At 32.1% G+C, this 12,746-nt stretch overlaps 1 protein-coding gene across 1 annotated transcript in view; it reads right to left on the bottom strand.

Annotated features, from left to right (window-relative positions):
- Positions 1-6,417: 6,417 nt before the first annotated feature.
- Positions 6,418-12,746, bottom strand: part of LOC150083525 (uncharacterized) — a 63,350-nt gene continuing 57,021 nt past the window's right edge. Inside the window, exons 9-10 of the mRNA XM_090377334.1 lie at positions 11,915-11,976; positions 6,418-6,545 (exon numbers count right to left, since the gene is read on the bottom strand). Coding sequence (XP_090233460.1) covers positions 6,425-6,545; positions 11,915-11,976 — 183 coding nt within the window. The 3' untranslated portion in view covers positions 6,418-6,424. The remainder of the gene's footprint in view (positions 6,546-11,914; positions 11,977-12,746) is intronic.

Raw genomic sequence — 12,746 nt, 5'->3', positions numbered from 1 at the left:
TTGTATTTGTTTATGTCAATGAATATTGATGTTAGCTTTGAGCACTATATCTGTGCCTTGCAAAGTTGAACCAGCCATTTCAGATAAACAGTGCCTCATAAGAATATGAATTTTTTAGCATTATAAATTCAAAAGTTAGTAGCAATATAACTTTTATATTATAACATATATCGTTCATTTCTGTCACTTTTTATGCATTTTATATGCTGGTCCTGCTTTCAAAACAAAATAAATAATAACATAGAATGAAAGTTACAGCCAAAAAAAAAAAAAAAACCAACAATGTTGCCATTTTTAAAATAATTTCAAAGACCTGCTAATGCCCACCTAAAAAAAAAAACTAAAATAACTGCAGGATTAGGTGCCAAAGTAACTGTTTTTAGGCATATAGCTACTTCAAAATCTGCATTAAAAAATTTTTTTTTTTAAATGTTCAATTTCTTGCATTATAAAAAGAAGTTAGGAAAAAAAATACTAAATCAAAATAAAATATAAGGGCTAGTTTTGCATCTTAAATGCTCTTGTTCAGAATACCATTATACTTGACTGAGATGATTAGATTAGAAAACTATAAATTTGGCAGTCAATGGTAATTTTTATATTATAACAGTGGTGGAAAGTCTTGATTTTTTTTGTATGTTTCAGTGCTTCAAAAAATGAAAAAAATTTTCATTTCTTAGATACATGGAATAGTTTCCGTGATATAAATATCAAAAGACATTGAGTAGAAATTAAAATATATAGAGAGCAGTTCAGTTAATACAAAGTACGTAATTTCGTTCATAAGGTCACTTTTGTTTGGCAACTTGTTAAGGGAGGAATAGCTTTCCTCTCTTAAAAACGTTATTAACTATCAAGCAAAAAAAATATTGAGAACTGCACATATTCTAGGAAGTTACCTCCATATATTTTATCTTATGATGTGAATTATGAAGTGTTCAGCTCTAACCAATCATATTGCATGAAAATGTTCTGTGAGTGGTTTGTGAATAGTAGGACTTGCTGCATACAAAAAAAAATAATTTTTTTTTTTAATATTGGTGTCTGCTAATAAATGGCTTTGTATTATATTTTGGGAACTATTCAGGATATTAAAAACCTCAAAATTGCATAAAAGAAATTTTAGATTAAAACTTATGCAGATGTGACTAATTCTTGGGTATAAATTGCTTGAAATTGTTTTGGGATTTTTTTTGACACCACTATATATTATTATAAATAAAAGTAAGTGATTATTATCCACCATGAAGTTAATAAATTGGTATTGTAATTTCAAGTCCTCTCCCACACAATTTCAGAGAGTAATAATAATAGTCATTTAGAATTAGTATTGGCAAATGATGCAAGGAAGCGATCTTTATACAGCATCAGCCAAAAAATAAATTAAAAAAAAAAAAAAAAAAAAACCATCTCACCTGTCCATCCCCTCTAATTTCTTTATTAGTAAATCCTTTAATTTATTCAAATAAATTTATATAGATAATTTCTTATTCATAAATATCTAGACATATTTCACTGCAATTGTACAGCATACTAGTAAGAAAAGGTTGATATATTCATTTAGGATTTGTTATATAATATTTTGATTTATTTGATTAAAGTTAATTAAACTTTAAAATGGGGACTGATTTTATATATGCGAGTTTAATAACTTGTACATCTGTTGCCCAGAATTTTTTACAATTTACATTTGTTGTATATAGAATTTTATAACAATGTATGCATTGTGACATCCAGGGAAAGTTATGAGAGTGATTATTATCCACCATAAAGTATTGATGAAATTATATATTTAAAAATACATGAAAGAAGGAAATACATAAATTAAGCCAGATTTCTTCCTGAAAGCATATCTGTATTTCAATTAACGTAAAAATTATTTCACCTGTAATCAAAATCTATATCACTCCAATTTTTTCAGCTTTGCAATATATCAACCCTTGCTATTAATTAATTTTGATTTTTTTTTTTTTTGGAATTTATAAGGATCCCAAATTTAAATTTCAGTATTTTCAATAGTGTGTAGTTTGATATGATTTCCAACAATATAGCTTGTTATCTATATTTTAGAGTGAAAAAATAGTGTAAATATCAAAGAGCAATAAGATGTATTCTTAATTACTTCAATTCATTTGTCTTGAAAGAAATTTTGAGAAAAAGTACTAGTCAGCTTAGGCAGCTGTCCAGCTCAATGATACTGGAACAGGAAGTTGGAATTTTCTTGTACAGTTTTTTTTTTTTTTTTTTTTCCTTTTTTTAAAAATATATATTAAAAATGTGGAATCTCTTTGTGATATTTTTTGGATTTTAAATGTAAGTGGTCATGCAGTTCTATAGCAATGTTTGGAGCCAAATATGAAGCAAATGTTTCATTTTACAATTATGTTTGATGACATAAATATATATGGTATAATAGGCTAACATTTACTCTATAGGGTTTTTTAGATTTAATAATTTTTATCAGTTCTAAAGCCATTGGTAGATGAACATATTCAGTAAAAGGTTAAATGTGCATTAGTCAAAGTGAAAATTATACTATAAAAACTAAGACTAAAAAATAGAGAATAAAAATATGCCATTTAAAAACTAGAAAATCTTTCAGTGATATAAGAGCTTCATATTAGCTGTCTGGGATCTTTTATATACAAACAGAATGACTTAGGATACAATGGGTGTACATGTATGGTAGCATATACTTGCATGTTGCCATGTCTAGTTGAGAAGAAATCATGAACTTTGGATTCTAGCGTAAGTGCCAATTCAAGCCCTTGTTTTGCTCTGCCTATTTTATGAAATTTCTAGCTACTTTTGCATATTTCACCTGTGTGGACTATCAACAATGACATTTAGAAAGCTGGGAGAATGTCTTCTTTCTCAGTAATGTTCAGCAATAGCCAATTTATTGTAGCTGGCTGAGTGGTAGCTGCTAGATAATCCAGCCAGTTAAATGCTTAACCTATTGTCCATTCCTGCAATGTGGTGGAAATTCACTCAGCCGACCATCAATTTCTGGTTCCTTTCCAGAATCAATACATAACAGTGTGGTATGTTAGAAACTTGGATACACAATGTGTGATGCTAGGAGTATGGTACACCACCTTGGCTAAAGGTGGGTCCATAATGTAAAGTTTATCTTTTTCATTTACATGCCACGCCTTCAGTTGGTCTGTTATATCTGCTGATAATCCAGTCACCCTATCAATTTCTAGTTTTGTTTCTAATTTTGATTTTCTGTCAGGGCTCTTATAATGCTATTTTTATACACCGCTGTGTGTATGTGCGTGTGCTGTTTTGTAATTACCACAGGTTTTAAAAGAAAAACCTTGTTTTTTTGATTATATCAAGAAAGGTAAAAATTATTCATGCTGGTTTCAAATGGAGTCACTATTATCTGTGAACTATTTCCATATCCTGATAGGGAAGGATTTTTTCCATCAGTATCTGTATCTTGTTCCTCCATAATAATCTTTGCCACCACAGCACTAACTGGTGATTCTATAGCTACATCCAAGATCTGTTTATTGTTATATTATAGCTAGCTAGCTATCATCTGTGCTAAACAAAAGCAGATGCTGATACTTTTTGTTCAGCTTTTACGTGCTTTTTCATAAAGTTCACTACTGTGCACCATACATAATGAGATCTTTGTAGTGATAGAAATAATAATCAAGCTAGATTGCAATAGTTCATATATCTCGATATAAGAAAGTATGAAGACATTCAAAGTATGAATGTCTACTTTGTGCATATCTAAAAGGGCATAAAGATATTGAAGTTGATAATGAAATGTATGAAAGTTAAAATAAATGATGGTGCAGATTTTGTTGTTATGCTATGATTTATATTTTTGACTCAAAAAAATAAAAGATAAGTTTAAAGCATTGGCACCTGTTGCATCCACCTGTAAATAGTAAATCAAGAAAGGTGAAAAAAAGCTTCAGATTTGTGCTCCAATTAAATGTGACTGCTCTTGCTAAAGAATTTTTGTGCAATCTTGAACTTGTTTGGTTTGTATATTTATTACATTGTTATGCAAACTTGTGCTATTAAACCACTGATAGCAGTTGGAAGATTGTTGGAAAAAATAATCATGTAATGTACATTTCCACTTTAATGTATGTATAGAAAGAAATAAAATTATTATGCTTTATAATTCTTTGTTTTGGGCTGTTTCTTATCAATCTTTTGTATTTTGATAGACATAAGTACTTTAATATTTTACTAACAAACTTTTTAAAATTCATTTATATGACTGTATATACTTAAATTTTTTGTATGAGACCTTAAGACAGCAGGGAAAAGATGGAAATTCTCTTTAAATATTTTTCTTGTTAAAGCTTTGCTTTACTGTGACTTGGGAATATAATTACTGTTCAAAGATCAATCATTTAGCATTGATATAAACATTTCAGCAAATATTAAAAATGAAAATAAGTACAGAGATAGAAAGGAACTATTGTTATAGATATCCTAGAATGTAAGCAAAATTTATTTGGCCTGATGTAGCAGAATGGTTAGTGTGATTCAAGCCCAAGTGACCGAAATACAGTAATGATTATATCCATGTCAAAATGATTGACTGTACTTCTGGCTTATGTAGTTGTGCCACAGTGTAAACAGAACATTTTTTAACTCCTGTGTTTATGGCCTTGATAAATTGCATTAATTTGTGGAATTACCAAAAACAATATCTATTATTTTTGATAATATAATATATAAAATAATATATATTATTTTATATAAATTTAAATACATTAAATCCACAGCTGACCTGGTATAATATATAAAAGATATCAAGTCAGCTGTGAATTTAAGCATAAGCCAGGGCAAATACTCTCACTTAAGTGAATTCATACTGAAATTATTGATAAATGTATTTTACCAGAATGAAATACCTTTTATAATATGCAGCTAACACTCCTTAAATTGTCATTCACTTGCAACATATTTTTAATTTAAAAAAAACCCCTTATTTTATGCAAGTAGATTTGGAAATGGAGAAAAATGTAATTTTTTACTATTCAATTCATAATAAAAGGTGAAAAAAAAATTTTTTTTTAAAATTCATTCATTATATTGCCAAAAACTGGCATCTGTGCCATATCATACAATACCATTCTTAGAGACAGATATATGAATCCACTTATACGATATACATAAAATTAAAATACAGATCCAGTCCAGTAAAAGATGCTCACGAACTACAACCCCCATTAGATAGGAAGTTAATTAAAATGCCATCTGTCCATCAATTATAAAAAGTGCATATTGATGAAGTTCAGACTTAACAAAGATGCCAACAGAAGAATCCACATTAGCTGACTTGGTGAAGAGAGAAATCAGTTTTTGTATAGAGTGGATTGTGTAACTTATATATCAAATGAGCCCAAAAGAGGATCCTTACTTGGGGCCACAAACATTCACCACAAATTAAAAGAGCATGGAAAAAAGGTATCAACCAACAAATCATATTCTGAACACAATTTGGAAGAAAAACAAATTTTTTATTAAAAATTGGTGAATTACTTTTATGAGAAAATATACATCGTAAATATAAAAAAAAATTAGTATCGTGAATAAAAAGATTATTTCAGTAAACCTGTAATATCATTGAATTGAATGATATGAATTAATTGAATGTTTTGCAATTAATTTTAGTATAATAAAGTTTTAAGAAAAATTAAAGTTAGGCATTCTGCTATTAATAATAGACCATAATTTTCATCAAATATCTGTACAAAACAAGTAGATGAAACATGATCAACCTGCTCTGTATGTAATGTATTGTCAAAACCAAAATATTAATTACATGCAGCATTAAAAAATAGGCTGCACTTAAAATGAAAGAATAATTAACACTTTTCAACTTTTTATGGTGTTCCATGAGTATAGACACTACTTAGTGCACAGGTAAAGCTTCTGGATTTTTTGGGGTGTTTTTAATATAGACACCATGGTAGAATAATAGATGTGGATCCAGTGTATTTGGATATTGATTACTATGCGTTACTTTTATTTTTAATATTTGTTCTGTTTTAATTAATGATATTATTAAATTGAAGATTTACAGATAAACCGAGTTTAGCATATTTATAATGCAGTGCAAGAATTCTTGCCCTGTGTTATAATTATACTGAAAATAATATTTAACCTTTAAGAGCTATGGGAGGATCAATTTTGTGTCCAGTTAGAGGGTTAATAATTTAAGCACTCTTAACTGTAATTAAGGATATAAAAATGTTTAAAACACTTATTTAAAAAGAAAGATTATGGTAAACAATTTATTATATAACAAATATATCAAAGCACAAAAAAAAACCCTACAAAACCTTGTAGTTGGTTCACAGCACTGGCTTGTTTACATCACTGCATTTCTTCGATATACCAAATATATAAAAATTTTTCTTTAGTGGCATTTTTCACGCTATAAAGGTTGCCTGTTCAAGACAAATGATTGAAGTATTTTCCATGAAATTATACCCTCTTGCAAATCTGCTTTTTTAATAGGTGTCCGAGGTTGTTGCTTCTCAATTAATTTCTGTTTTCTGTAAAATCAAACAAAAATAAATCAGTAATACTCTGTTAATTTCTTTCAAGCAGAAAGCCATTCTATTTCCAAAGTCACATATGACAGTGGTTGAGAGCTTTCAAAAGCTGTCATAATACATGACTATTTCTTGGCATTCTGAATTATTAAATTTTAAAATCCAAAAAGTTACAAAATTAACTATTGTTATTTTATAAAAATAAGTAAGCATTAAATAAAGGTTTTCAAAATGTGATTAGGAAGCTTAATTTTAAGATTAAATTAAAAAAAAAAAAAGATAAGAATAAAATAATTGATGGCACTAAATTTTTTTTCATGACCCAGGTAATCACTAATGCTAGGTTTCATTTCAAATAGAAAACCAGCATCAATGACTCTTGAGCAGCTTAAAATGCAAATCCATGTAAATACTTCTATATCAAATGTTTTTCTGGTAGCTAATTTGCCAAAAAAAATAAAAAAAAAAAAAAAAAATAAATAATATATATATATATATATATATATATATATATATATATTACGTTCATAGCAACATTGAAGTTTTATAAGATTAAAATAAGGCCTAAATGGTTATCAAATAAACTAATGAGACTCATGACAGAGAAGAAAAATGCATGGGATGCATATAAATTATCAAGCGACTCAGAAGCCTATGGCAGATATAAGCTAGTCTGTAATCAGGTCACAAAGGAGGTTAGGCAGGCGAAGGCAGATTACAAAAAATCTTTGGCAAAAAATGCTAAGAAAAACAGCAAGGATTTCTTTACTTATATAAACTCTAAACGGAAGGGGATGAATCTGATTGGTCCACTTGATATTGATGTTTCACTGTTGATAATCCTGCTCAGATAGCAAACAAACTGAATGAGTATTTTGCATCTACATTCACACATGAGGAGTTATTAAGGTTTGAAAATGGCAGAAGGTTATCAAATTGTAGCAGGGTGCTTAATGATTTTGTAATAACTGAGAGCAAAGTGGAGGAGAAATTGTTGAAGTTAAACATAAGAAAGGCACCTGGGATGGATGGGATCTATCCAGTTATATTAAAGGAGGCAGCAAAGCAACAAAGCAAACCCTTAGCCATAATTATGAGAGCATCCTTGGACTCAGGGGAGGTTCCCATGGACTCGAGATGTGCAAATGTATCCCCAATTCACAAAGGGGGATCGGAGGGTGACACGAGTAATTACAGACCAGTTAGTTTAACTTCTGTTCTGGGTAATATGATGGAATCACTGGTTAAAGATGCATTGCAGGATCATCTAGACAAGACTGCAGCAATAATTCAGACACAGCATGAGTTTGTTAAGGGAAAGTCTTGTCTGACAAATTTGATAGGATATTATGATGTGGTTACAAAGGAACTGTATGCAAAAAATAATTTTGATATCATATATTTGGATTTCAGGAAAGCTTTTGACACTGTTGCGCATGGAAGACTATTGTACAAATTGGAGCAGAATGGTATTACGGGAAAGTTGCTACAATGGATAAAAGGATGGTTGAGTGGGAGAAGACAGAGGGAGGTAATTAATGGGTGCTGCTATTCATGGACTAATGTTATTAGTGGAGTCCCACAGGGTTTGGCGTTGGGTCCTCTGTTGTTTTGTATATTTATCAATGATATTGATGAAGGTATATCAGGCTTAGTGTCGAAGTTTGCAGATGATACAAAGGTTGGCAGGGTTGTTAATGACAGTAATGGCAGTGTGCTACTGCAACAGGATCTAGATAATTTGGGCAGATGGGCTAAGAAGTGGCAACTGAAGTTTAACCTTGACAAATGCAAAGTACTGCATATGGGTAGTGGGTAATTGTGCAGTCAGATATGAAGTTTTCTGAGCAATGCAGACAGGCTGCCAGGACAGGTCATGGGGTTTTGTCAATGATATATAGGAATTTTGCTAGTCAGGCCACGCCCTGAGTACTGCGTACAGGTCTGGAGGCCTCATTTTAGGAAGGATGTAGATTTGCTTGAGCGTGTACAGAGAAGGGCAACAAGATTGGTGAGGGGAATGAAGGGATCCTCTTACCAAGAGAGGCTTAAGTTCTGCAAATTGCAGCAGCTGGAGACTAGGCACCTGCGGGGTGATCTGATTGAGGTGTATAAGGCCTTGAATGGATTGAGCACGCTGAATTCTGATGGGATCCTTCCACTTGTTCAGATTACGAACCTAAGGGGGCATAAATTCAAATTAAGAAAAGACAAATGTAGAATAGATGTGTGGAAATTTTCCTTTAGCCAGCGGGTGGTTAATTGCTGGAACAAACTTCTATCTGTCGTTGTGGAAGTTGATAGGTTAAATAAATTTAAGGAGGAACTGGACAGGCATTTGGAGGGAGTGGCGTGTTTTTTTTTTGTTTTTTTTTTGGCTGATGCTGCATAAGCTCCTACACTTGCTTTCTTGCAATACATGCCACTATTCCAATTTTTTTTTTTCCACTTAATTATTTCTTTATTGCTCAAATAATATGGCCAGTGCACAGGTAACCTTTACTAACAAAATCGAAAGCAAAAATAAAAACTCTGTTAGTACCGTTTCACTGCTGTAAGCAGTCAAACTCCATTAATTTTATGAGAACTTTATCACCATAGTCACATAAGATCTGCAGCTAGAATGTACTGGGGGGGGGGGGTTCAAAGAAAATTTGTAATCACCCAGAAGTAGTCGTGATAGAAAGATGAACTTTTTTTTTTGTTTGATAACTGGAAATCTCTATAACAATCACAAATTTTGTGTTTAGATCTGACAATTCATTTTTTTCTTTGCAGTGCTGAATGACATGAAGTGTCAAAATGGATAAAGTGGAATACAGATCAGTGATTTGGTTCCTCTTTCTCTTTCTGCAAGGGACAACACCCAGAAAAATCCACAAAGAAATGGTTGCTGTTTATGGAGAAGGCTGCCCAGGTTACAGTGTTGTTTCACATTAGTATAAACAATTCCAATGTGGAAGAACCTCAGTGCATGATGAGGAAATCCCAAGACACCCAGCAACTACTGTAACAGAAGAGAATGTTGCAAAAATGGAGACATTAATCCTGGAAGGTCATATTAGTGTCAAAGAACTAATATGATCTTCCATCAACAGTTGTATATGAGTAAAGTGTCTACTAGATGAGTCGCAGACTTCTAACCTCTTACCAGAAGAAGGAAAGGGCACAACGTGCACATGAAATATTGTTGATGTGCCAGGAAAAGCAGGAGTTTTTTCATGGCTAGTCACCATGAATGAAAATTCATGGATTTATCACTGTGATCTCAAAACTAAACAAATGTCAAAAACAACAGAAGCATGCAAAATTTCCCCCCCCACACACACACACTCAAAAAAGACAAAGGTATAACCAAGTGCTAGTAAAGTGATGCTATCAGTTTTTTTGGAATCCACATGGTGTAATATTAACAGATTACATTCAAAAGGGCTGTACTGCGACAGCAAAGTATTATTCCAACCTCCTCAAAGCTACATGGTGTATAAAAGAAAAAAAAAAAAAAAAAGCTGCCAAAAGGTGTGCCCACAAATATGGGTTTTAAATAATGGCACATTCTGCTTATTCCCCCAGCCTTGCTCCCTTGGAATTCTTTCTCTTTTCTGTCCTGAAGTTCTTTCTTTGTGGAAAATACTTTGCTGCTGATGATGAAGTGATTTCTGCTGCAGAGTCATGGTTTTGAAGGACAATCGTAGGTCTACAAAAAACTGGCCTGCGGAAGTGTATTAAAAGGTGGCAAAAATATGTCATTTTGTCTGGTGACTATGTAGAAAAAACGTATTACATTTTTTCAACATAGTCACCAGAGTTTGTTTCAACCTTCTATTAATTCTAGGTGAATAGAAATCTTTTTTGAACTCCCTTTATACATCAATCACCATATCATTAAATTAAATTATTTTACGTGCTACTTTTGATAAATGTAAGAAACAGTCAACCACTGCATTATGCTATGTTCTGACACAACCACATCTACATCACATAACAGGGATTGCTATTTTGTTTAACCCACCAATATTTTCATGTATCAATTTTCATCTTCTGTTTTTTCAGTTCTTCCATTTAACTTCATGCAGCACTTTTTGAACTCTCTATGAGAGACTTTAGAATTCTTGTACCGCAAAAAAAAACATGTATTGTGTGTGATATTTTCATTATGAAAATATAACCGATTTATTATTTTAAAATTAAAATCTCAAATAATGTGTCCATATCTTTAATTTTGTATAAATATAGTATTAAACACAAATGTAAAAAAAATAGGAAACTGTAGCTATTATGGAAGCCTCTTCAACAATTCATGCTGAGGGAAATAGACCATAATCTGCCACGCTGGTCCAGTGCGGGTTGGTAGATCGACCATATTTAGCAGTCAGGGGCTTGAACCCCAGTCTACTCAAAGAGCGTGTGCTACTGCACTCCCGCACTTGGCTATGGAGGCCTACAAATATACCACAATAAAATTAATATCTCCCTAATCAGGACTTTAAACAAGTCGCTACTTTTGTGGGTTATTTCCATTTAGAGAACCACAATTTTCTGAAGGATGCACCTAGATGCATCTAGTTCCCCCGACAACACACAGACATATTTATAAAAATGTGTGCAAGTACAGGAAAATTGACTTCGGTAAGAAAGGAAGGTTATTTAAAATGAGGGTTGGGCATATGCTATAAACGTAGAAAATTCAGGAAATCTGAGATAACAGAGCATGCCTATGAATGCTTCCATGCTTTTAATGAAAAAAATTTTGAAACTATCGGGGGGGGGGGGGGGAGTTAGCAAAAGAAACATTTCAGCCATGTACATTAAAAAAAATTAATAAAAATATGGGAAGAGATAGAGAAGCTTTATGGATGCATCTTTTTGGCAACAGAGTATAAAATTTATGATGAAAAATTTAACTCTGGGTTTAAAATCCATATATATAAATACAAGAGAACCTTTAGATTCTCTTGTGTTTTTGTATATAGTTAACCCAGGCTGCTCCCACAATCTTTAGAGGGTGGGACAGGCTACTGATCTCTGTGATTGACCAATTGGGAGTCAAAATCACTCTCATGGCATCATTACCCTTTTCTTACTTGCCTGGACATTCTGACCACTGAGAGGAGTTAAGTATGTGATCAAGGGTATAGGTTCTAGAACGTAATACTCTTTATAAAAGTCATTATGTATTTTTGTGGAATAACAGTGCTTTAAATTGTAGTTCTCTTTATTTCCTTCAAAAAATGGTGACTAAGTTTTTGGCATTTTGTTAAAAAGGAGCCTAAATTAAAATATAAAACATCCAACCTATATAAATTCATTACACTACTACTACTACAAATAAGTCAGTGCTACCAGTTTTAAGTTCAAATATTACTTACTTAACTTTCTCACGCATTGCTTTTTGTAACTGAGCCAGATACATCTCAAATTCTTTTTCTGACTAAAAAAAAAATGCATAAAGAATAAGTAAATAAGAGAAGATACAACACTAAATGCTGTGAAAAGAAATTTATATACTAATTTTCCAACATCCAGTGAACTTGCCAGGTGTATAGTGCATCATATTTTTATAGACAAGCATTCACAGACTGATTTGAAGGATGGAAAGCCCAGAATTATTCGTGGGTGCATGAGGGGACCATACTCCTACTGCCTGAGATTGGCCAACTACAGCCCCCTATTGAAGAGGCTGCTTAGGATTCCTCCAGTCTGTGACAAAATCTGAGCCGAAACGTCTCCAAGACAAGTAACTATATATCGGAATATATCAAGTTAAGAAAACAAAGGCATAGTCCATTATTTAGCTGACTCAGAAACAGATGAGACAAGAAAATGACCTAGAGTTGACTGAAAAAAAAAAATAATAAATAAAAAAAAAAAATACTATTCACCCAATGCCTAATAGGCAACCATTAATGACACCCAGAGCCTGTGTTGAACCCACTATGAGAAAATTCATAAAGCCGCCCTTGCTGTACAAGCATGTCTTTATCCTTTGACCATGGACTGATTTTCATGCGTAGACTAAAAAAATCTGGAATAACTCACAATGGAGGAACTGTACTCCCTTTGCCTGATATCAGCTAAGTACAATTGAAGAGGCCTTTAAGAATTCCTCTAGTCTCCAAACTCAGGCCTCTCCAAGACAAAACAAATACATCTATGAATGAGGAGAGCCCTAGGATGGGACAAGAAAAGGACATCTTACAG

This window comes from Mastigoproctus giganteus, chromosome 7 (genome assembly GCF_048544385.1).
Source record: "Mastigoproctus giganteus isolate SK-2022 chromosome 7, ASM4854438v1, whole genome shotgun sequence".
NCBI lineage: Eukaryota > Metazoa > Arthropoda > Arachnida > Uropygi > Thelyphonidae > Mastigoproctus > Mastigoproctus giganteus.
This window is presented reverse-complemented; position numbering and strand designations above follow the sequence as displayed.